A 26,350-nucleotide genomic window follows, 5' to 3' on the forward strand; every position below is an offset into this window, starting at 1 on the left:
TAAATGAGAGCAGTCACAAATCAATGCTTAAGAGACCAGTACTAAAGGATCAGTCACCGTCTATCTGATAGCTCACCCTACACAAAAGGCTTCCTGAAATAAAAAAAAAGGCAGAGACAACAGAAAGCTTGTGAGAGGAAGTAGTTGATTCTGAAGTAAGGTCCACTGCAAAGAAATAGTGGTTATTCTAATCACTATTACAGTAACTCTCTTTAATTAAAAGAAAGGGTCAAAGGACTAATTTTCAGTATCCTTGGAGTACTTTGGATGAAGAGACTCATTGAGCCTGTCCTGTTTCAGCAGGGTATGTTTGCATATTCCTTGTCTATTGACAAATCGTTTTATGTGTGTGTCCTCAGGCAGGGTTTAGCCCTCAGAAGGACAATGCATATTAATGGGGAAATGTCAAGAGCCAGCTCTGAAGATTAGCTTGGCTTTGTAGTATTGCTTAGTTGCTGTGCTGTATGGAAAATGCATGATGATAACCGATGCAGAGCTCACCACTCATAAATATTTAAGTAACCAGACACAATAGACAGGCACCTTTATTGTTCAAGATCAGAGGTACAGTGTGAGGCACAAAGCACAGGAGTAAATTGCTTTAGCTACTTTAAAAGTACATTTCCTTAGAAATGTACTTGTGAACTTAATTTTTTTTTCTTCTTATATTCAAAAAGGGAAGATCCCCCCATTTATATATTCACTAGCCATTACTGGCAGTCACTGACACAGATAAGCCCCCTCTGATGGTTTGGAGAAGATGGCCGTGCTCTGGATTGCAACACCCCTTCATAGCCAACAATGGGACTGCATCTGATATTGCTCTAGAATAGCAAATCCTCCAAAAGGAGCACAAAATTACAGAAGCAGATTCTGCAGGTTTGCGTCTGAGATTCAGAAATGTGGGAGATGTCTCTATGATTTTAATAATTATTTCCAGCATGTTACATTCATACACAGTCACATTTTATGAAAAAAAAATTAATAGTTAATTCCATCCTGAAGGATTTTTCTTTTCTCTACTGAAATGAGCAATGATTCAGACTTAAATGCTGATTGTCAAGTATTCTAAATCAACTGCTGAAATTTCATCCCCATCTTAAAAACTGCAAATTGTACCAGGCTTATTGAGGTATTCCAGGACAGAGGTAGACTTTTGGAGCAATATAGGTAAAGGGAAACCCAGCAAAATCAGATTTAGGGCACTCTGAGACAGACACAAGGGGTTAGGTTGCTGCATCCAGACACAGTGGAGAAGAGCCCTGAGATAAGTGGGACCTAAATTACAGACTATGAAAATGATATTAAAGAAAATATGAATATAGGCCTGCCCTTGGTTTTAACTCTTTCCTCTCTGACGCTTTAGATAAATCAATATGTTTTTCTGCAACAATTTTTTCCCTGCTACTTTAACTTCTGATATTTTCTGTTGTTTATGAGTAGGGCTAAATTCTGGTTAGACTGTGGAGGAAAAACATCAATATTTTTTACTCAGGAACCAGTGTGTGAGGACTCACTGGACTTCTCCCTGTCAGAAGCTCAAAGACAGGGCAGAAACTTGGAAAGCTTGTCAAAGGGAAGAGCAGTTGAGTATTCAAAGGTACAGGCTATCTTGAACTACAACAGCAGTGTTATGCAAAGGGGCTGTAACACCACCACAGTTCTGCATTCTGTAGGGGTTGTGAATATTGTAAGCACTTCCATTATCTAACAGCTTCTGGGAAGCTAGAGTAAAGGCCTTGGAAATTTCAGGCCAGTTAATTTATTGAAAGTACAATTCTTGTTCACCAGTAACTTCACTGCCCTTGAATATTACAAATCAGTTGTCTCAACCTTTTTTCTTGAGAGGTACCAGGCCACGGCAGCACAGGTTATTCAACACTACCCTGCAGGAGCTGTGAGGTGAGGGGAAAGCTAGCCACCCACTGACCTCTCTGCTAAAATTGTTGGCTGATGACTGCCTATTTTGCCAATGATAGCATGCTACCAGGAATTTAAAAAACAAACAAACACAAAAAACCTCAAGAAAGATGCTTAGAGCGTTGTTAGACTGCAAAGTCAATGTAAGCTTTGATTGGCACATACAAATCATCCATGTGGTCCTCTTCACTGTGGTTTTCTTGCTCCCTTGGCCATTTTTAGCAGGATGAATCAGTCCTATCACATTCTCCATGTGAATCAAACTAATTGTAACCCATCACAAGACCTCATCTGCTGTTACACGGCAGGCAGACCTACAGCTCTGCTGACTTCCAATCCAAATCTGCAGGAAAACAAAGTTACAGTGCAGATCACAACAACATGGGCACTATAAAACTGCTGCTGCTCAGCTGAGGAAGTCAAACTACACGTGTCAACTTCCTTCATTAAGGAAGGTGTGTTCAGTGTGTTACTTGTCTACTTGAACAGCCAAAGGGCAGTTTTTGCCTTTTTTTTTTCTGTACACTTATAACTGTGTTTCTGTAGAGTTGATTCAGCTATTCACATCTTGAGTTTGAAAATTAATAGCTAGCCACCCAGTACTTATAAAAGCATTTGTTATAGAAGAGAAATTATCAGTGCCAGCCCTCAGCAAGGACTGGAGCAACTGGGTACTAGAAAGAAGATCTCAGAAGAATTCTAGCTTCTTGTGCATGGGATCCAAACCTGCAGGAAGCACACAGCCCTGCTATGCTATTACTCAAACAGAGGGGCAAGGAAATAGGAATGTAGCATTGGAGAAATGGAGTAGCTGTTGCACAAATGACTTGGCTCTCTGCTGCTCCTCAGAAATAGTACTTGGAGGTAGGAGTTAGCCTATGACAAGTTTTCAGGGAATCCACAGGAAGATTCATTGCCTCTTGATTGATTACATCTGACAAAGGGGAAGGATATAATAAACTGCTCCACCATGAACCCCTGCCCACAGAATCCTGCCTGGTAGATATTGCAGGAGTAATTGTTTTCATTTGGAATGCAGTGTCTTGAAACACTGCAGCCTGTGAGAATAAGGAATAAGGGCAGTGCAACTGCAACCTGAAATTTCCTTTTAGTGAGGCTACTTGCATTTCTGGAGTCCAAATTTCACAAATAACCCACAAACACACTGGAGAGCTTGCTGTTCCCTAGTCATGCTGTGCTGACTTTTTAGAAGCCTTTTAGGATTTCTAGGCTGTGTAGATCATGCTGTTTTGGAGATGTGCACTGTAACTAAAGATGTGTCCTCTTTAAACTCCCCCTGAATGTCCAGCCCTGCTGGGCAGAGGAGTGTTTAACAGAGGGGCTGGCAATCAGCCAAAGGATGCGATTCACACCTGACAGATTGCAGAAGCCTTCTGGCATTAGGAAATCCACACCTTCCAAGAACTGTTATTTCAAGAAGTTATTGGTACAAAGTATTTCCCGAGGGGGTGGCAGCAATTCCCACAAGGCATGTATGGAAATATGGCAACTAGATTCACAGGAAGACAGACGTTTTGCTTGACAGGGAAAAGGGGTTGCTAAAAGTAGTGTTTGGTCCCATTCTTTTGTATGCAACCAAGGGAGGTGGGGGAAGTCTGAGTCCTAAATTTTTCTCAAGAGCGGCTGTAGGACTCTTCTAGCTGTCAGGAAGCAAGACCAGGTTGTTGGTATTAGCTTCCTATTCACCTAAATTTAAGCACAGCAAGGAAAGCCTCTTCTTGCAAAGAAGGATGGAAACAACGTGGGTGTATTTTCAGTGTCCAGGTACTTGGCCATTTTGGGTTGGAATGGATATATTTACACAAGTGTACTTTCTCACCCACCCTGTGCTTGGAAATGCCTGCCAGATGAGCTTGTATCTGAACCAAATTTGCAAATTCTGATTTTTGCTGTCAGCATGACAGGTAAGTTCACATTGCTAATCATGAAGGTATGTGTCAAGAGACAGGGAGCAAATTCTTAGAAACCTTTGTTTCCCAGACTTGCACTGGGGAGGTCACAAAGTCACCACTGTATGAAAGAGGAGGAACGTTTACTCTCTCTTCTAGTGACTGCAGTCACTGAATAAAACCACTAATAAAAGAAAAAAGGAAAAATCAATTATCTGGAAATGGAAAGCCACGTTATTTGTCAGAGGAGGACTCTGGACTTCTCTTCTTTGCACTCCAGGGCTGACTGCAGCCCCAGCTGCTACAAACCATCCATTAAAAACCACAGTGGATTTTGCAAGAAGCCACAGGATTGTGGAGGGCAGGAGGATGGGTCGCAGCCACCTTTGCCCGTGTGGTGCCTGACAGCAAAGCAAAGGGAGGTGTGAGGATGGGGAGGGAAGGGTGGCACACCGAGGCAGGGGCAGCTCCCCACATGGACACACCTAAGCCAGGCATCAGTGTGTGCCTATCTCCCGTGCTCACTGTACCGTCCCCAGGGCTGGGGGTACAGCAGCCACACGCGGAAGCAGCAGTGCCCTGGCAGCCAGGAGGGGCAGCCACGTCCTGGGGGCATTGAGCACATCATTACCACCCGGGCAAGGGAGAAGCCATATGAGGAGCAGCTGAAGTCACTTCACTTGTTCAGCCTGGAGGAGGCTGAGGGGCGGCCTCATTGCAGTCTTCAACATTCTTGTGAGGGGAGGCAGAGGGGCAGACACTGATCTCTTCTCTGTGGTGACCAGTGACAGGAGTCGAAGGAATGAACCTGTGTCAGGGGAGGTTTAGGTTGGATATTACATTAAAAAATTCTTCACTGAAAGAGTGATTGGGCACTGGAATCCTCTGCCTGGGGAGGTGGTGGAGTCACCACCGTCCTTGGATTTGTTTGAAAAAAGACTGGACACAGTGCTATGGTTTAGTTAATGAGGAGGTGTTGGGTCATAGGTTGGACTTGATGATCTCAAAGGTCTTTTCTCACCTGGTTCATTCTGTGATTTTGTGCAAAGGTTCTTCACCCAGAGGGTGTTCGAGTATTGGAACAGGCTCTCCAGGGAAGCGGTCACCAAGCCTGCCAGAGTTCAAGAAGCCTTTGGACAATGCCCTCAAGCACATAGCGAGATTTCTGGGGTATCTATGCAGGGACGGGAATTGAACTCGAAGACCCCCGTGGGTGGATCCCTCCCAAACCAACTCAGGCTGTGATTCCGCGAAATGCGGCTGAAGGCTCCGCGGGCAGGGCCGTCAACGCAGCCCCGCCACAGGAGGAGCCGCCCCGCGGCCGCTGCGCCCCCGGCCCCTCGCCCGGCGCCGGTCCCGCGCCTGCGCGGCCTCGTGGCGGCGCCTGCGCGCTGGGGCGCGGGGCAGGCTCCACCGCTTTCGGCGCGGTTGCGGGTGCGGAGCGGCTGCGGCAGCGGCACCGCCGAGTTCGCGCCTCCGCGAGCACCGGGCGCTCCCGGCTCGTCCCACAGGCACGCCGAGGCGGCACCGGACTGCCCGGGAACGGGCGGGCGGGTAGGCACTTGGGTACGTCGGTAGGTACGTAGGTAGTCAGGTAGGGGAGAGTCGGCTGGTCCCGCTGCCTCCTCATCGTCATGGCCGGCTCGGAGCAGCGGGAGGACGGGGAAGCGCCGTTGCCCATCGAGGATTCGGAGCTGGCGCTGGCCGGCATCAACATGCTGCTGAACAACGGCTTCCGCGAGTCCGACCAGCTCTTCAAGAAATACAGGTCAGTCCCGGCCGCCCCTCGGCCGCCCGTTCCCCGGGCCCCTTGCCGCGGCGCGGCCCCTCCGCCCCCGCGGGCGGGCGGTGAGCGGGCGGCGGGGCCGAGGGGCGCGCAGGGAGCCCCGGAGCGGGCAGCCTCGCCCTGCTCGGCCCCTCAGAGCGGGAAGGGTCGTGCTGCCGGTTACTGCCTCGGTCAGCGCTCTCATGGGGAAGGGACACGAGTGTTGCACTGAATTACAGAGTGGGTCAGGTGGGAAGGGGCCGCAGTGGGTCCAACCACCCAGCTCAAGCAGGGTCATCCTACAGCACATGGCACAAGATTGTCCCCAGATCGTTCTTGAATATCTCCAATGAGGGAGGCTCGACAAGCTCTCTGAGCAGTCTGTTCCTATGCAGGGTCACCCACCCACACAGTAAAGAAGCTCCTCTTCGTGTTCAGGTGGAACTTCCTGTGCATCAGTTTCTGCCCATTGCCTCTTGTCCTACTGCTTAGAACCACCGAGGAAAGCCTGGCTCCATCCTCTTAACACCCTTTGGATATTTATACACATTGACGGGGTTCTCTCTCAGTCATCTCTTCTCAAGGCTGAAGAGGCACAACTCCCTCAGCCTTTCCTCCTAAGGGAGCTGTTCCAGTCCCCCAGTCATCCTCGTTGCCTTCTACTGGACCCGCTTTAGGAGCTCCATAGCTCCTTTGTACTCAGAGAGCTGGAACAGGGCACTTCAGATGTGCCTTGACTTTATCAGGGCTGAGTAGAGGGGCGGGATCACATCCTTTAATCTCTGGCACTGCTCTGCCTAATGCATCCCAGGGTTCTGTTGGCCTTCTTGGCCGCAAGGGCTTGGGGGTGATATGTGCTGTGGTGGGGGGTGTCTGGTACCTTGTTGGAGGGTGGAGAAGGGCTGAGCAGGGGTCCCTCGGTAGCACTGTCTGCATTTGGCTGTCGTGTATGTGTAAACACACACGTGTGGCTGGAGATGTGTCCTGGGGGGTTTTCGCTCTGGTGCTCGTGTGCGGTCTGATGCGGTCTTCAGCGTGCAAAGTAGATAGCAACAAAAGGTCTGTGAGTGCTGCTGTGATTATCTTTGGGCTGTAAGATTATGTTCATAATCCCCACACACATCATGTCTACGTTTCTGCGTTAAGTAGGCATCTGGCAGGAGTGGCATTAGTGCAGCTGTGTAAGTCAGGCTTAAGGAAAAGGTTGCCCCTACCTGTCCTTGCTTCTTTTCTTAGGGCTGATGTCTTCCACTCGAGCTTGGGCTGCTGTAATTGCGCATACGTTCTAAATAATTAATATGCACTATGCTGTTGTCTGTATGATTAAAAAAGACTTTGGTTGACTTAAAATAGAACTTCATAGTGATGATGTACTTATGTATTTAAATCTTGTTTACAGAAAGGATGGTTGGAAGTGGAGTGCAGGGATTGAGACATGTTAATATTTCACTTAATAGCAGCAACAACGGGGCAACACTTAATTGTGTACCTGCAACAGGTTAATAATATTAAACATGTCATTTTTGTCTCCAGTATATGCTGCTATGTTACACAAAGTACTGTTGTGTAGAACTAACTGGAATTTTGCAGGTGACAAGCAAGGTCCAATTCTGCATTCCTCACATGCCATGAGCATGAAGTCCACCTCTTAACCCAGCACTGCCGAGACCACCACTAAACCCTGTCTGTAATTGCCATGTCTACGTCATGTGAAGTTGCACCCTATGAGCTACTTCTTAAGTATTTCTTTCTTTTGAAGCTCTCAGTTGTTCTGTGTATCTAAGGAACCTGTTGGTTTTGGTTGCATGCTTTTGTATTGTGTAATTTTTTTAAGGTGCCAGTTAAGGAATACTCAGTGTGGTTTCCTCTCCTCCACTTTTGCTTGTGCTCTGCCAATTGCTTTCTCTCAGTAGTGTGAATCTGGAAGGTAGTCTAGGAAGTCTAAGTATGTGATGCTTCTTACACTTTAAAAGTAGTACTAGGGAGTAAAATTGTTAAGATTCCTGTTCTCAAAATGCAGTTTAATCCTCCCTTGACAGGGTGAATAATGATTTCTTCTGCAAACTTCTCTTGGTTGTCTAGAAGGTTTTATTACTAAAGATATCCTAAGTGAAGAAATCTGCCAATCTTTTTTGCCAGGTGCAGGCTTTTCTTTGTTTGATTTTATCAAGAAATGCCTCTTGAGTTCAGTGTACTTTCTGATTGTGGCTTTTAAACACCCCCTGCAAGGAGTAGATATGAGTCCCTTAATAAGATTGATAGTTCATGGTTCATAAATTGATAATTGCTCTCTTGGGCTGGAGATTTTTAGAGTAATTCAAAAACTTTGTTCTTAGTCCCAAAATTTGTAGCAGGTTTCCTCTTGCTGTGAACTAATAAACTCTTATTGAATTGGAGAGAGGATGCAGCAAATCAAGCTCAACTTCCTATAAACCTGAATTCTGGAGACATTTGCAGTGAGGGCCACTTGTTTTTCCCAAGAGTTTTTGGTTCTGTGCTTGTCTTGAATGTGTTCTTTTTTGCAAGGACTTAAGCAGTGCTTAATATATGTTTGCTTGCATGCACTCTTAATGAGTGTATTTTTGTAGGTGTGTGCTTGGAATCATGCAGTAGGATGGGTTCATCCTAAATGGGACTGGTAAGCCCAATGGGGAGGGTTTAGAAGCTCTCCATAATGTAATATCAGTGTTTGTAGTTAATGGTGCTAGAGGTCAAAGATGTCTGATGGCATGCAGCTTTTTTAACTTGATATCAGTGTGTGTTGTCTGTATTTCAAGTGACCTTTCTGGTAGAAAGTGTTAATTCTAAACTACTGCCTGTGCAGGTAATTTAGCTCTGTTTCAGAAGCTTAACAGTTGTTAACGAATTGTAGAAGTGAAGAATGGAGATACTCAGCAAAACTTCCATTTCAGTAGCCACCTCACTTTAAACTACCTAAAACCATTTCTTAGAAACTGCTGGTTTTGATTCTTTTTGTTACTTCAATTTTAAATTCAATTGCCTCCTGAAAGATCTTGTGAAGAATTCAAATTAATGCTTCTGTCTTTATGGGACAATAGGCAACCTGGTCTCTAGAACATGCAGCATGTATTTTTCTTTGCTCTTGTGCATTTTTGCTTCTTCCAGATAGTATTGAGTATTGAACCAGAGTGTTCTTTTTCCTCTTGTAGCTTTGAGGATTTCTAAGCATATAAGAGGGAAACTGTCAAAAGAAAGCTGACTGCTGAGCCTAAAGTCAGTTATATTTGAAAGCTGGTCATTATGCAGTCCTTGAGGAAACCAGGCTTGGAATTGCAGCTGTTTCATACACGTATTCACACCAGTAAAATCTTGTCTATTAAGAGTGGTGGCACTTTGAAGTTATGTGCCACAGAATCATGATTTCTGTATTGGACATGGAGAGTGATGTTTTGTCTTCTGTGGTTACAGCTCAGGTACATGTCTACAGAGGATCTGAAGAAGATGAATATTCAGTTGTGTGCCAGATACAACATGTAGTTGGAACTTCATTGACTATCACACTGAAGCACTTAATGATTTGTCAGGTGTGGTTTGGGAGTACTGTTGTTTTAAATTATACTTGAGGGAAGACAGTAGGGTTTGAAAAATCATCTACATGTAGCATGTATATCTGCATATGCTTTTTCACAAGTTTATTTTTTTTTAGAAGTCCAGATCTTTTACCTGGTGGTGGTGATGACATTCTGATCACGAATCAAATACCAGTGGATGTGGTATTTTTGTAGATCTTTACTAGACAGCACCACTGTTCTTAGTGCTTGTAGCCATACTAGGTTCCCTCAGTGCTAACTCATATTTGAAACTGTCAGATATCAGTCTTTGTATTCAGCTTGAACAGTGCTGACTCTGTCCTAGTTCTCATCAGTTTAAACTTTTGAGTGTCTGTGGAAGCTGCAAGAGGTATGGAGGTTAACCAAGGACATAGGCAGTGAAGATGGAGCCCTCAAGCATCAGGATGGTTTGGTGAACCACCCTGACACTAGAAGGAATGCTGAACTGGAATATTCTTTTTCCCCTTGTAGCTTTGTGGATTTCTAAACATATAAGAAGGAAAGAAACTGTCAAAAGAAGTTATTTTTTTACTGATTCTTCACTTCTTAAGAGCATTTGAAATTCAAAAATGATTTTAAAACTTCCTCCAGCTAAGAGAAGACAGTGTTAAATAAAGCCAGGAGTTTTTTCACTGAATGTTGACTCACAACGTAAATTGTCAAATCATAGAGTATCCTGAGTTAGAAGGGACTCATCAGGATCAATTTATTGAACTGTGCCCTGCACAAGACAGTTCCAAGAATCACCCTATGTGCCTGTGATCATTGTCCAAAACTCTTTTTGAACTCTGTCAGGCTTGGTGCTGCGACCACTTCCCCGAGGAGCCTGTTCCAGGGCTCAAGCACCCTCTGGGTGAAAAATCTTTTCCTATACCTAACCTAAACTTCCCCATATGCAGCTTTGTGCCATTCCCTTGAGTCCTGAGTGAGAAGAGATCAATGTGGGCCTCTCCTCTTCCCCTCAAGTTGTAGGCTGCAGTGAGGTCTCCTCTCTGTCTCCTCCGGTCTGCAGAAGCCAAGTGACCTCAGCCACTCTTATGACTTGCCCTCAGTGCCCTTTGCCACCACCTTTGTGGCCCTCCTTTGGATGCTCTCTGATGGCTTTGTGCCTTTCTTACATTGTGGTGCCTAAAATGGCACAGAACCTGAGCTGAGGCTGCCCTAGTGCAGAGCAGACAATTGTATCCTTTGACTGGATGACAAACTCTGTGTCTGATGCACCCCAGGACACATGGTTGACCCTCCTGGCTGCCAGGACCAATCATAAGCTCAGGGCTATTATCTCACAAGAAATCCAACAATCTTCTGTCTCCTACCCAAGAGACATTTGACTCTGCATGAATGATTTTAACACCTGAGAAGGCTGGAAAAATTTCCTAATGGAAAGATAAATGGTACAAAATGACAAGTAAAGTGTATACAGTAAGGTCATATCCACAGAAGAAATTGAATATTATATGGAGAAATGTGATTATAACACAAAATGTGTAAAGATTTAAAGAATGGGGCTAGTATAGAAAGACATGATGTTCAGCCTGCCAGGGTAAAGCAGAGCATGCAGAACTGGAAGCTGGTGCAAATGGGAAAAAGCTTACTATGGTTGCTTAAAAACCCTGAAATTAATTTAAAGGTAACATGCTACATCATGTGTATTAACAGGCACACAAAGTTAGTAATGGACCAGAGGTCCATTATTAATAGGCATTTGAACCTCATATTACCAACTTAAAATGCCCTGTGGCCCAAAATACTTTTGATCCAAATGCAAGTTGAGGCAAGGTAACATTAAGCCAGCATTGATCAGTAGGTGGATTATGACCCATGTATGGGCTGTCTAACCACTGCTGAAATTCTTGCTTATATACCTCAGGGAAGGAACCTTAAGAGCAAACCCGAAGTGATTTAGTAGATGCTGCAGCAGCCTCTCTAAAGATAAGGCCAGCAGAGCGGGAGCTGACGTCACTTGGTTGGGCACAGGGTGATAACATCTGGATTGGCAGTGTGAGAATAAATCGTGAGTGCCCTGCCAGCGACCCTGTGTGCTTCTGTTTGTTGCAGCCATGGGCAGAGGAGCAGCTGCTAGATGGATGTGTAGAGAAGGGAGTTGTTTGTAAGGGAAGTGATTTTTAGTAGCAATATTCTAAATGTGTACCCCAGTGAGGCGAGATTTCATTGCTCAGTGCCAGGCAGAGTAATAGTAATAACGATGCACATCAAACCAGCGTCACTTTTCTGGCTATTTGGATAGATTAGAAGTATTTTAAGTATTCTGCAGTTTAAATCTTCCAGGATCTGGGTATGCAGAGATGATCACTTTTGTGGACTTCTTGACAGAGACAGAGGGGGTGTTGCCAGAGGAAGTGGTAGAAAGGGTAGAGGGAGGCTGAGAGATCTATTTGTCATATGGAACAGTATCTGGTGGCTAGAAGTCCAAGGGAAGATGACAGAAAACTAAAGTAAAATCTGGGTTTATAACTCAGAGGTTAGAAGTCAGGTTTGGAGATGGCAGAAGAGGTGTGATAGTAAGCAGATCTTACTAAATTAATTCTGTGAAAGATGCAAATGCTTTAAAGACTTTTTACTCATGTTAGTGCACCCACTCATTGATCTGCTGCTTCTGGTAAAATATTTCAGGCTGTTGTGATAGGATAAAACATTTTTGTTTTAATCTACTTCAGGATTTTCAAGGTATTAAAGTTACATGATGTCAGTTAAGCTGCTGTAGTTGGTTGTGGAAAGTGATTTTGGTCAGGTTGGGAAAAAAAGGTTTTGCTTAAGTACCCGATTCTGACAGATTTAGAGAGTGCAAGTGGAGAGCTAGTACAAATCTGCTGATGTAACTAGCTTGTCTCTTACCTTTGTAACTAGTTTCAAATTAAACATACAATTGAAAATTCTTCTCCTAATCTCCAGTGTTTTGATGTTGTGTGTCTAAAGTTCACAGCCTGAAGTTAGAGCAAAACAATCTCTTGTTAATTTGCAGGAGGACAAAACAAATCGGATAAAAACTGGATAGAGCAGGGCCACAGAATTGTTTTTATGTTCCTGAATGTCTCTTCTGGTTGTGTATGCCTAGTAAAAATAGAAATGTATGCTGAGGATTCATTTAACAAAACAAATATGGGCTGATTATGAAATGTAAACTAAACCTAGATCTGATATTTGCAGTTCTCAATGTGATATAATGCTGTAATGCTTCCATGACACTTTTATTACCATGGGTATTTCATTGACCAGTATTGGATGAGAGGTGTACATACATGGCTCTGTCATGTTTGTAGTCTCACAAACAATTTCTAGAACACATTTTAAAATAATCTGTGATGGAATAATGACCAAAGGGTTTGAATGTTGTTGCAGTGAATTCCTTGCCTTTCTATTTACATATTTTATGCCTTGTTTTAAAATATTCAGTTCCTGCTTCTATATTTATCTGTGAACTTAGATGAATTATGCCATTTTGCTTTATTCTTTCACTTTGTGGACAGAATTAATTAGTTTTGTTTCAACCTGAGCATCACTCTCAGCATGATGGCTGGAATTCTTGATGGACTGTGGTTAAAGTAGCAATGACTAGAAAAACACTGAGGAAGTGTTGGCAAGTTAATTACATTACTCTAAATTTAAACCTGAGCTAGACTGTAGTAGCTTTAGAAGCTGATGTGGAGAAGTGAAATACTGTCTTGGAAATAGCTGTAGGAAAAAAAAAAAGAAAATACTGAGAAGTAATTGATTTTTTTTATTTGTTTGTATGTGCTTCAGTTCTGATGTGTTTTTTAATTGTGAAACTGGGCTGTATTATCTCAGCATTCTTAAACCAAAGCTTAAAACCCCTGAATGTTATCATCATGTGTGAAAATGGGGCATAATGGACACCTTTCTTCTGAAAGTGAGTTAATACCTTAAATGTATGCTATGAAATGAGGCAAATCAGTCAGGGTTTTTTGGGAGAAGCAGTGTCTTGTGTAGTGCTAGTTTATATGTCTGGAAGAAAGTTCTACTTCAGTGCTCTTAAGTTTTTGATTTAAGTTTGGTTACAGATGCCAACTTCATTGATATGTAGGACCTTTTACTGTGGCATCTTGCAGTACTGGTGTTAATAACATAGTTTCTTATAAGAAAGATACCTTCTGAGTCCTAGTTTCCCAGGTGAAGTGCAAACTGTGTTTTACAAAATATGTCTGGAGACTGATTTTTTTTTTCCTTTCATCTTTGAACTAATTAAAAGTCTTGAGATTTTTCTTTACTTAATGGAGGTTTTTGCTTTCAAAGTCATGAGGACAGCTTGGGTAGTGCAGTGTCCCAGTGTTAATTTGTATTCTGTTCCACGGCTCCTGTCAGCATTGATGCAACCCTTGGTTTGCTGTTAATATCTTCTCAAGTGCTGCCTCATTTTTTTGTTTCTTGACAACTTCAGAGTTGTCTGTCAGATAGGATGAAACTTCATGTCTGAAGCTGAAGGTCACTTACAAGGAGCTTGAGCTTTCTGTGGGATTGTGTTTTTCCCAGAAACCTACTGTCATCATTAGTCACACCTGTTTTTACTGGGACAGTACTGTGCCATTTGAAACTTTTCCTAGCCTTCAAGGAAAAGATAACCTAAACCTTGAAGAGTTTATCAGTCAACATAATACTTACAAAGACTGAGCACATAACATGGTTATTATTTAAAATTGTATTTTAAACACTGAAATTACCTTACTAAATGATCTTCCATAAAGCTGCAATTATAGTTTCTACCCAGTGACTATGTAGGAATGTGCTAGAAGTGTTCCTTATTTTCCTTAGTGATGACACAAACTCTGTGTGGGGGACTCCTACAGTAAAGTTTTGATGTTTTGATTGCCAGACTCCATGGTCTCAACAGAACCATCTCCAGACACAGGATAATATTATGCATCGTGTTCCCTTGCTTCAGGGTCCTTTTGTGCTGCAGCCCATATGTGCTGTAATGGCAATGCTTTTTATAGACTGAGTGAGTGAAAGTTAAAAAGAACTGATCTGTGACATTTACCTCATGTATTATAGCTACTGATAATTTCAGAATGGAATAATAAAGTGGCTCTTGATTTTTTTGTTGTTTCATCTTTGATCATGGGGGATGAATTGGGAATAGAAGCAGCAGTGAGTGTCAAGAGTGCAAGTGTGGAAGTAGTTTTGAAAGGTCAGATGAAAAAGATAAGTATGTACTTGGGGAAAAAACTCAGCTGTACTCAGACAAATATACATTGGAATACTTGGGCAAATTTTCATTGCTTCAGTATATTTTGCACGCTTTAAAGAACAGTTGGCTCTCCACTGTAGTTAACTGTTGCAGTTTTTAACATGAATGTTTTTTAATCCCCCAGAACTGCTTGTGTTCTGTGTAAGTGGGTCTGAGGAAACACAAAAATGAAACATTTACTTTATTTCTGAGCTTCTTTAAAATGTGACGTAAATGCAGCTTTGTACTTACATACATGAAAATGATCTGTGTGGTGTTGTGCTGGTCTGTTCTGCAGTTTTAGATCGGTTGGGTGTTGACAATGCAGGTGTGACCTTGGAATGCGTGGTGAAGGTTGTGCTGGGAGTATGGTGGTAGGACTGGCTGCTGGATGGTCCCACATACCTCATGAGCTGAGAAAGGGGTTATGGGGGAGCCATGTGCCCCCTGGAGCAGGAGTTCATGCTGGAAGTGCCAGCTGCAGCAAGTGCACTTGGTGTGGCTGATTGCTGCTGCCCTGTGGAACACAGCTGCTGGGAGAGCACAGCCCAGGTACTGAGAAGCAGAGACATTTGCTGGCAGCTGTTCTTTGTTGCCTGCTATCAAAGGGGGAAGTACTCAACCTATTTTTCCTTTGGAAAAAATAATTGGAAAATGTGTCAAGTTGTATTGATCTTGCATTTAGGTGTATATACAGAATTGAGCAGTGTGTATAAAAAGGGAAGGTTTTTCCTGTTACAACATGCTTTGTCTTCCCTGTTTTTCTTTCTCATTATTCTTGTTCATGGTCTTGCTTTTAGATATTTATGCTAAGTCAAAAGTGAGAAAAGGTGTGTGTGGGGGAAACATTGCTGACTGCTTTTTTAAAAAAAACAAAACACCAAACAAACAGCCAAACTACTCTTGTATTGTATAATGTGTGTTCACTGCTGGAAATTTGTGTTTTAGCAATATACTTCTTCTTGTTTTTCAAGTACCTCTGCTATTTTAAAACTATGCTTTAATATAATGCTTGTAGAATAAAGTTGAAAAAAATTGGGTGCTTTACTGTAGCAGTATATGTTTCTGTAGCCCAAATTATACTTCGTAAATCCTTGAAGTCTGTGTTTTTGTATAACCTGGCAGCCCACCACTGAACAATGTGAATCACTGGTACCACTGAGGTCATGATGTTTTAATTTTATTTTTTAAGTGCCTTCTGTGTGGCATTACTGTAGCCTCATGAAACCTGTCTGATTTATGACCAGGGTTTTGGTTGCCTGAATTTTTTGATCTAGCTGTGATTTCACCCTTGGGAATAGGCCTGTGAACAGAATAGGTTGAAGCATGTTAAAGCTGATCCACATAGGGTAGAAAAATATGTATTCTGAGCTTGAAACAAAGCAGCTACAAAACTGTAAGCATTTTAAGAACCTTGTATTACAACAACTTCATTATGTAGTAGATGCATTTTTTTAGTGGGTAGATTAACTTAAATTCATAGAAACAGTTGGAAATGGGACTCTCTTAATAGAACCAGTTAACATTTGTCTTCTAGGACAAAATCGTAGTGGTGAATCACAAGAGGAGAGTAGAATTGGCAGATTTTTAATTTTTTGTAGCTTTTTCTTTTGACCTGAACTGAATGTATTTTGATGGCAGTGGTTTCTCTTAAATATGTAATTAAAATATGCTCCATTGTAATACCGAAAAGTTATTTTTATAAGATATGTTCAGTATAGTAAAATATATGAAGCTTTTGGTTTTCTGTTTCCATTATGTTTTACAGATATCTTTGTAAGTTGACACAAAATACCCATCAAGACTTATTTACAAACATGCAAGCTAAACCCAAGGAATTCAATATGGATCTTTATTACAGGAAATATGTACAAATATAGTAACTATTTTTTGTTTTCTTTACAGAAACCATAGCCCGTTAATGAGTTTTGGAGCCAGTTTTGTAAGTTTTTTGGTGAGTAGATGAGAGCAGAGAGTATACATCTCTTGGGGTTCCTGAGTGTATGTGCTTGCATGTGTTCATAATACTCTAATTTTTTTTCTTTTTTTGAGACTATTTTTTCCAAATTTATAGATTAAACATAGCTGGAGAATGAGGCATTATGCTGTGTAAAGCTTGTTTACCCATGTGGTTTAAATAGAAAGTAAAGGTTCTGCTATTCAGCTTAAATGTATTAAATATTTATGTGTTCCATTAACAGAGCCGTAATAAAAAGTTCTCTTAAGTGAGCAGTGGAGTTATTTATTTATTTGATTAAAATAAAACTCATGAATGCCTGTTTTTCTGGTAACTTTTGCTATTGAAGATTTCTCCATCTGTACTTCTGGGTGAAAGTTGTTAATTCAATCCATTCACATTGCTTCCATTTTGGATAGATGAGAACTGAGAATATTGATTTACTGAAAAGTCATAATGAACAAGTTAAGTTTGTTAAATTTTTTTTTATATAACTTACTAGGAATTATAATGCCATGTATAAAAACTGAGCAGGTGTATTAGAAAGTGTTTGGATCTTGTTTTTTAGACTGTCTTTGCTGCTTCATCTTAGATCTCACCAGAAATTATCTATGGTAATACTCTTTTGACAGACAGAATTTACTATAATATGCCGGAAATACATGATATGTGAATGAAATAAATATGAATTCTCTCTAGTGTGCAATATGGAAAAATACACTGGTTAGGAAACCTCCTGGGGCATATGCTTCCTATTAAGTTGGTGTGGAGGAGAGGGGAAAGAGAGAATCTCTCAGGCTTGCTTATCTGAATTAATGTGCTGAACCAGTGCAGCATCAGAGGATCTTGAAAGTATCTTGCTTAGCTGCTGTTCTAAATATAGAAGCAGCACTTGGTGTGCCTGTGTCATTCAGAGCTTTTGTTTAATAAGCTCCAAGAAAAGAAGTTACTTGTCCTGAAATTTTTTTCAGTTGATTCAGCAGTAGTTGGAGTGAGATGTGGTTTCTTTTTCTTCTTGCCTGTGGAGGGACTGTGGCTATTATTTTGAAGAATTTAATAGCTGCTTGTTGTTACTGACTTTGAAGGCCTGTTTTTTATATGAATGAATAAAAACAGATACTTGCAGAGATGCAAACCATGCCTTGCATAACAAAAATCAAAAATGAATGTATAGGAGTTTTTCTTCGGCTTAAAGTAATCTGGTGGTGCACTCAGTTTGACTGTATATAAAGGTCTAAGATAGAGGTTTTCCCTTAGTGTGTTCTGAGTTCATTGTCTTGAAATCTTGGTAAAGATCTCAACTTTCTAGTGTGATGTTTATGTGTTAGAAGTGTTTGCACTGATGTATGTGTATTACTACTTCAGGTTAAAAAGTTTTATTGTCTGGTTTTTATGAAATTTTTTACTATCCTAGAGTTTTTGTAGAAGTAAAAGTATTTGTGGTTTTTATCATTCAAATATGGTTGTTTTTTAATAGAATGCCATGATGACATTTGAAGAGGAGAAAATGCAACTGGCATGTGATGACTTAAAGGCTACAGAGAAACTTTGTGAAAGTGAAGAAGCTGGAGTTATAGAAACAATCAAGAATAAAATTAAAAAGAATGTAAGAACATAGTTTGTGTATTGAATAAATTTTTCTGGAAACTTCCTTTCTGTCCTATTTGTATATTGAAAAGATGATTTTTGTTATGTGAAGAGCCATTGAGATTATTAATAAATTTGGAAATTCAGTCAAATATTTTACTTCTATTTCCTAATTATTCTAAAATACTTAGTCTCAGGTGAGTGAAGTGTCTTCTAAGTGTCAGGTTTTGTTGATGCTAGTAATTGTTTCCTGAACATGCAAATTTGTAACCTACTAAAATAATTTCAGGAAGCTGGTAGTCTGTCTGTCTAATTCAGGCTAACTTTAATTCATCCATGCTCTAGTAATGTTCAAAAGTTGGGATGTTGAGGCTGCAGATTGCTGTGAGCCAGGCATATTCCTAGGGAATTTTCCTTCCTTTTTTAGATTTTTCATTCTAAATAATGAAGGAAGAATAAAGCATGGAGATTCAGAACAAGTTAAAGTAGTTGTGTAGAAGCATCCAGTGAGCAGCCTGCCAAGTGCGACACAGCAGAAAAAGAAGCCATTTCTCTTCAGTGTTTAGTTTGCTAGGTAAAAAGTGTTGAACCTGTCATACTTAACTCTGCTCTTAAGAGGCACTGTATTTACCCTGCCACTTGTCATACACCCTTTTCTGTTCTCTTCCTGTCTAATATCTGTTAATTGCATGTCTTATGAATTTAGTAATAATTAAATAAAATTTAAATCTGTTATGACAATTTGTAGAACCTTGGGGAAAATAACTGGTAGTGTATGTATAAAATTTCTCTATTAGGTAGGATTTTGCATGATAATCTGTCTGAGAAATTTTAGTGTAGTTTTGAACTTCAAAATGCTGAGTTACTTTAGTAGCAATACCACCACTTGCAGTTAATTTTGGATTTTTTAATTTCTCAGATTTAAACAAGTATTGTGTATTATCTTCATTAATATTTCACTGTCCTTTGTGTTTGTATATTCCAAACAGGTTGATGGACGGAAATCTACTCTATCCATGATAGATCGTCTACAGAGGCAAATAATTGTAGCAGACTGTCAAGTCTACTTGGCTGTGCTCTCATTTGTAAAACAAGAGTTATCAGGTGTGCTGTGGCTTTCATGTTTAGATATATTTTAGCATGTCTTTTTTATAAAACTTGATCATAAAATAACCATATGACTTGTAGTAAAAATAATTGCTTTGTAAGCACAGTTCCATTTGAAACATTCCAAGACTGGTACACTTAAAGATGTATTCTGCCTTTGTGTAGGTAGTGGTGAAAAATGAGATTGGTTGCTGCAAATTAGGGCTTTTTTTCTTTTTCCATACCAATAATTATATTCAATTGGTTCTCCTTAGACAAGTTTACTTGTTATCATAGAGGTGTTGAGTTGGGGAAGTTTGGATGGAGATGGGTAGTGTCTGTGTGCTTTGTAGCCTGCAAGATAAAAGAGGCTATTAAATCCAGGCCACTGGGAAAATCCTGATGTTCCATATGTATTCTGTTCATGACAATTCAGGGAGGTGACAAAGTGCCAATGAAAGCAATTTTAAATGAATGTGCTGAACATGGAACTGCTGAATCTGTTCTTACTCTCTGGTCGCCAGAGTGTGTCCTTGCATGCCAAAGCAGGTAGTCCTGTCGTGTTGGATACAAACCCTTCCTTTCAACTGCAGAGCTGTTTCTGATGTTTTCTTACATTCCTGCATCTCTTGCACAATCTTAAAACATGCTTTCATCTGTAAGTTTATAGAAACTGTGGTCAAGGTCATATAGGAAGTGGAAGCATATCTCAGGTTTCTACCAAATCAATGAAGACCAAGAGATGGCAGACAGACCAAGCTCTGCTGATCAGCTGCAAGGAAATGGGGAAATAACATTCAGATTATTTAAAATAACACTTAAAATTTTCAGTCAAGGATATAATGCATTCTGTGATGTGCAGACTTGTTTTATTCCAAGCTATGGCATCAAGAATCTGTTTGGTTCTTGTCAGCAGAAATTCAGGAGATATTTCTGTCCACTTTACGTGTTGTGCTGCAGAAGAGTTTTCTTGCTATTTTTGATGCAATTCTGATTTTTTGTTTGTGGTGGTTATTTTTTCCCTCCCTCTTGAAGCTTTTTTCCCTTGTTTCAGTATGTATTCTGCAACTGCATAACTGGGTTGGATGCTGTAACTGAAGGTGGTGTCTGTTCCCTTTCTCTCTTGCCTGCAGCTCAGAGAACTGAAGTGGGTAGTAGAGAATTGCAGAACATGCTGTATATTTGGGTTATTCTGCTGAGCAAAAAATACACCTGTAGTGTTTAGTTAAAATTCCAAGCAGCTAATTACTACCCCAGTGACTGCTAGTTACTGACATTGCTGAGCTACTGGATCTATTATTTTCTGTTTTAAAGTATATTATCTTTCTGTATATACATTCTTTATTTGTATAGTATTCTGCACAGAAATAGCTACCATATGATTGAAATGAGTGTAGTTTCACAAAAAACACTCAGGAGACAAATATTTCTGATTAGTGGATGAGAGAAAAATTCCTTGTGTTTTTCTTCCTGGAACAGTTTGACAAGAAGCATATGATGCCACGCAAGTTGGTTTCTCACATGCTTCACACATTTTATATTTTCTTTTCCGCCCTCGTGGATGTATTAGAAATAGTTTCATCATAAAGTTGTTGGCAGACCAAATGACATTAGCTTCTCCTGGCAATACTGAACTACCTTCTCTTAGTATTTACCACGGCTGTCATGGGTCTGACTGCTTTCATGTTGGGAAATCAACTCAGTGATTTGGCTGGATTTAACTCTTGTATCTAAAAATTCAGAAATTCCTTGTTTTAATTTGTTACATTATTTTATATTGGTATATCAATATCATATAAATTATAGTTATCCTGTGTTAGGGAACTGTTAATGACAGCACACCAATGGAAGCAAAGTGTAAAACTACTTTTTTTTCCACCATACCACATCTTTTCCATTTCATGCTTGCATTGGAATACACTGGTTAGCTCTGGGCAGAATCATTATCTGTAGGCTAGGTAAAATGTGGATTTTTCTTACTACCTGTGTGCTACACTGCTGTGCATAGTTGTGTGAGCATTCATCTTGTGGTGAACCACATAACTTTTAAGGTACTCCGTGCAGCCAAAAAGTGACCTAATTGCTTAGAATTGGAGTAATGTTGGTCTTGTAATGCAACTGAATCGAGATTAGGGGCTTCATTTTTTGTTCTAATGCTTTAATAACACTCATCTCAAGAGAGAGGATTCATAGTTGTTTTTTTTAATACTTCCAAGTTCATGTTGACAGAACCCTTCTGTCATAACTGAGAATTCAAATTTCGCAGTTTTTTTTCAGTACAGTTTTTTAAGACTATCAAACTAACTTCTTGCCCTCTTCGTATAGCAAGAATCCAAAAAGAGGCAGTCTAGTCTGTGATGTTACTTTCTCTAGAAATGTTGGGCTTTTTTTATGATTTGGGAGGGGTTTTGTCAAAGGCCTCAAAGGCATCAAAGGCTTTTATAGAACTGTTTGGTATTAATAGCATCTTGCTTTTCTTTGACACACCCCACCTGTTATGGTCTAATTCTGGCATTAGTTATAACACTGATCTTTGCAAATCTGGCTATATCTGTTTAGAACACTGCTGCTTAAAACATGTTTTTGTTATATTTTTAGTTAGTCTTTGTCACTGCAGTTCCTCACTCTCAGGGCCCTGTCACAGCCAAAATGCTGGTGTCTGTTTTTACAGCTGATGTGTGCAAGGATATTCCCCATTTGTTTCATGTTTAAAACTTAGCATTATTAGAGGGTGTGCTTATAACAAAGATGATTGCTGTGTAAATAGGCAAATTGAACACCTTCCCCTTTTGATGTCAGGCCTTTCTTTACCCTGCTGTAAAGATCACAGACTGAGAATGCTGTCATTCTCAAGCAAGAATACTCAAGACCAGATTTCTAGGGAAATTCAAGTACCCACATTGCTTTTGAAATTGAGGAAGTTAGGCAACTGAAAAATAATTTAAAACCATGTAATTTTTGTGTGGGTTTTCTTTTCGTTAATTGTAGGGCACTGTGTTCATGCAAAGGGCAGGGAAGTGACAATATTGAAAATCTTACTGTCTAACCCAAAGGAAAAGGCTTCTCTTTGTATTTTCCCATCAACTGTGTTTTAACACAATTTGGGTTTAAGAGAGGAGGTGTAATCTCTTCTGAGTTGTGCTTCTCTCTGTTTGCTAGGCAGTTGTTTCATCTGCACCCTGTAGTGGAGCAAAATCCAGCATGAAGTTCTTTGATTGCTTTCTTTCTCTCTGACAGCTCTCTTTCCACGTCGCTGACCAAAGCTGCCTCTGTGTTGTGTGCTGCTGTAAAGTCTGTGGTTGTACACACTGAACTTCGTAGTGCCCACTGTGCAAGACCTCTCTGAGGGAGCAGTAGCTATTACAAAATCCTTTAGACATTAAGTTGTCGCAAATAGAGAGAGCATCTTGGGCTTGGAAAATAGCATTTACTACTTAGGATGTTCTGCTTCTGAAATACGTCCTTGAAGTATTTCTTTCTTTCTTTCTTCCTTGATTTTTTTTTTTTAGCATACATAAAAGGTGGGTGGATACTTCGAAAAGCCTGGAAAATTTACAATAAGTGCTATACGGACATTAATACACTTCAGGAAATATATCAGAAGAAAACAACTCAGGAACCCTTGACTTCTGATGCTGCAAATGATAATCATATTGCTGCAGAGGGTGTAACGGAGGATTCGCTAAACAGACTGAAAGGTGCTGTTAGCTTTGGATATGGACTTTTTCATCTTTGCATATCCATGGTGCCCCCAAACCTGCTCAAAATCATCAACCTGCTGGGTTTTCCTGGAGACCGCCTACAGGGGCTTTCCTCACTGATGTATGCAAGTGAAAGTAAGGACATGAAGGCCCCTTTAGCTACGTGAGTAGCTATATTGAAATGCTTTGGTAGATAACTTAGTACTAAAAGTAAGTAACTGGGAAAAAGTCAAAACCAAAAAGTCCTGTTGCTTTAAAGGAAACAACAGCAGGTAAAATAAACTGGTAGTTTGTTGTTTAACATACCATGGTTTAGTAAATTCATCACTCACTAATGTATGAGATCTCTGCTGTTAATTATTTACATGTATTTGGGGTTTGGGTCAGTATTTTGCTGTATTCTTCAGTACCTGCAGTTCTAATGTCCTGTAATTTAAATTTGAGTAAAAGCTCCCCTTGAAGGCTGTGTGAATTTACCTGAGTTACATTCTCTGCTGTGGAGAGCATACTACTTAGTATGAGTCACTGGTCTCATTTAGCCTTTTTTTCTTACTACTAAGACAAAACATTTTCAGTTGTTTTAATTTTTTGGTTTGTTTTAGCATCTCAGTAAAATGAGATGTTCATTATAGTATTTTTAAGGGAGTATTTTTTGTGTACTCTTTTTCCCAAGACTTCACACTGTGCCCAGGTCTTTTCAAGATCTGAAGGATTGGCCAGACCTAATTTAAACTGCCCTCATAAATGGCTTTATTATTCCATTATCTAAAAATTAATGCTTTTATTAATGGACCTACTGCAGGTACCATCAGGTGTCAATTTTGAAACATGACAGTAGAGCTGAAGTCTCTTCTGCTTCAGGAGAAGTATTGGGATTCTGTTTGTTTCAGAAAGCTTAGGATTAAATATTCCTGTTGATCTTTCTCCTTTCTCGGGGAGAAAAAATATATATTTGGGGGATGTATCCTCCTTCAGATAGTCTTGGAAATCTTTGTGCTCTGCCTTTGTTTCCAGGAGTGATGTAGGTCATGTAAATATCTACCCTTCTGAACACAGGATGTATTTATTTTTCACATTGATTTCAGGAGTATCTGCTGGTGTGTGTTCAGGGTTTTTTGTTGATTTTTGTCGGGGCTTTTTTTGTTGTTTGGTTTTGGGGTTTTTGTTTGCTTGGGGTTTTTTTCTTTGGCTTTTTTTGTTTCCCTCTCTAGTAAGGAGTTAGTTTTCAAAGTATTCTTGTGGGTTTTTCTTTTCTAAAATCTGCTGAGATCTAAAGGCTTAACTTCTTTCATGCTATGAGCTCAGTTGTTTCTTTGCCTTTGTGTAATGTGCTCTGAATTGTATGTTCAGGTGCAGTTTAGGAGTACATTGATGTATGGCAGTAGTATTGTGTTTAAAGTATAAAGCCAGATTGTATAATACAAGATTCAGATCTATATTTGTCTTCCAGAATAATTTAAAAGTTTGTCTGTGTAGAATGTTATCCTTAAATTTCTGTTTACAAGCTGTAATCCTTTTTACTCTTACATTTCTTTTAGATTAGCTCTGTTGTGGTACCACACAGTGGTTCGTCCCTTTTTTGCCCTTGATGGCAGCGATAACAAGGCAGGATTGAAGGAGGCAAAAGAAATTCTTGCCAAAAAAGAATCTGCATATCCAAATTCTTCTCTGTTCATGTTCTTCAAGGGAAGGATACAGCGATTAGAGGTATTGCACATTTTCATCCTTTAGACTGATTTTTTCCTCCTGATCGTTCCTTACATTTTTCTGATGTGAATGAACTGTGCAAGCTTCAGCAGATTGTGACTAAAGATGCAGGTACATGGGAAGATAAGAAAGATTGGATTAAGTCCTTTCTAGTTTCAAGTTCACATGCAGACCTTGCTCTCCCACTGCATCTATCTGAATTAACGACATTTTGAAATTATTTTTCAGCTTCTTGATACTTCTGCAACTCTGTGCTAAAGGAAGTGCATTTGGCCACTCAGATTTCTTGAGCTATTTCAGTTTTGCTTGTCAAGCTAAAATTGAGTATTATCTGCTGAGTACATAGTATTTATCTTCCTCTCTGTTTTATGCATTGTTTGTATACAGCTAATTCTCTGCAGCAGTTTCCCTTCAATAACTACTTTGCTTTTCAGAGGTCACACCAGGATGTTTTCTGTTACTAAGGGTGAGCTTTGACCTGAGCAGAAATGTATTCACTGAGATGTGTTTGTGAATGCTATTGCAAGGCATTATTCAAACATGGCAGCAGCTTTGTGGATTTTGGCAGAATTATTCTCTAAGAATCCGTTTGAAGTACTACTCAACTCCTAGCTGCTGCTTTTATCAGACCAGAATATTTTCTGAGCAATTACATGAACCAGAAAACCTAACACAAAAGCAGAAGCCCAGAATGTTCAAACCCTTCATGTCAACATTATAATTACAAGAGCTAATTGAGATGTTGATATTGGTGTTCGTTTTTTGCTGGATTTGCAGCTAAGTCTTTCAGATGTAGCTCAATATTTTCAGAGGTAGTAACAGAGCAGAGGAACAGGCTTCAGTGCCCTTTCAGATTTGCAGGCATATTTCCTGCATGGGATTTGAATGTTGTTTTTCTTTTTTGCTATCTTTTTGAAAGCAGTGGTGCATTTTGGGAATTATATTCTCACAGGCAAGTTGTCGCTCTTGGGAAAGTATTGCTGTTGCCTGAGAGACCTTAGTGGGTTTAATTCATTTATATGCCTATTCCATTCTTATGGTAAAAATCTTTTTTTTGGGGAATAACTACACAATGAATTCAGGGTATAACTTGGTATTTTAATGTAACAAGGAATAAAAGATGATTTTTCTGACTTTCAGGGCAAATTACAGCAAACGTCTAAACATAAGTTGTTAATAAATTAAGTGTATGTGTAAAGAAAGAGGATGTATTTGGGATAAGTGTCAGTTTTGTGTGGTCAGTCCCTTTCTGGAGAACTGTAGTATTTCAAATGAGAGTTGTTTAAATGTAATCTTACTGCATTATTTAATGCACAGTTACTGTATGGAGATAGTGAAGTTTAGCTCCACGCGAATGGAGACACTGTGGCCATGTTAACTAAGTTAGTTAACTCAGGCAGGCAGAATGCTGTGCATTATGCTATGTAGCCATGCCCTTAGTCAGCAGAAATGTCCCTTTGCTATTCATGTGTGTGTTTTCATGAGAGCTTTTCCATTCAGCAGCCTCTTCCCCTTCCCCCATCATTTCTTTGGTCCAAGTGGTGCTCAGTCACGGAGGTTTTGCTGTGTCCGAATGTTCCAGTTTAAGTCTTGCGCTCTTCTGGATTTTAGTAGAACTTTTCCAGCTTAATTTGCTTAAATGCTGTTGGCATAATAGTGAAGGAAGGAATGAATGTGACTGGTGGCAATGGCATGGGGAGCTGCACTGAGTTTCTCCACAACACACTTGTGGTTACATGACCTGAATTTGGGCATTGGTCTTACAAGCATCCACTGCATATTAGTGTGTCCAGCAGTGACTGTGTCCCCTGTGAGGAGGCACTGGTGAGCCCTCACCTCAAGTAGTCTCCAGTCCTGGGCCCCTCAGTTCGAGGCAGACATTGAGGTTGTTGGTGTGTCCAAAGAAGGGCAGCACAACTGGTGAAGACTCTGGAGCAAGAGT

At 40.4% G+C, this 26,350-nt stretch overlaps 1 protein-coding gene across 1 annotated transcript in view; it reads left to right on the plus strand.

Moving 5' to 3' along the window:
• The first annotated feature begins 5,440 nt into the window (after positions 1–5,440).
• The window catches only part of TTC39C (tetratricopeptide repeat domain 39C), a 36,787-nt gene continuing 15,877 nt past the window's right edge, over positions 5,441–26,350 (plus strand). The window contains exons 1-6 of the mRNA XM_059489335.1: positions 5,441–5,598; positions 16,276–16,324; positions 17,805–17,933; positions 18,904–19,018; positions 22,510–22,864; positions 24,240–24,408. Coding sequence (XP_059345318.1) covers positions 5,465–5,598; positions 16,276–16,324; positions 17,805–17,933; positions 18,904–19,018; positions 22,510–22,864; positions 24,240–24,408 — 951 coding nt within the window. The 5' untranslated portion in view covers positions 5,441–5,464. The remainder of the gene's footprint in view (positions 5,599–16,275; positions 16,325–17,804; positions 17,934–18,903; positions 19,019–22,509; positions 22,865–24,239; positions 24,409–26,350) is intronic.

The sequence above is a fragment of the Ammospiza nelsoni genome, chromosome 1, assembly GCF_027579445.1.
Source record: "Ammospiza nelsoni isolate bAmmNel1 chromosome 1, bAmmNel1.pri, whole genome shotgun sequence".
Taxonomy (NCBI): Eukaryota; Metazoa; Chordata; class Aves; order Passeriformes; family Passerellidae; genus Ammospiza; species Ammospiza nelsoni.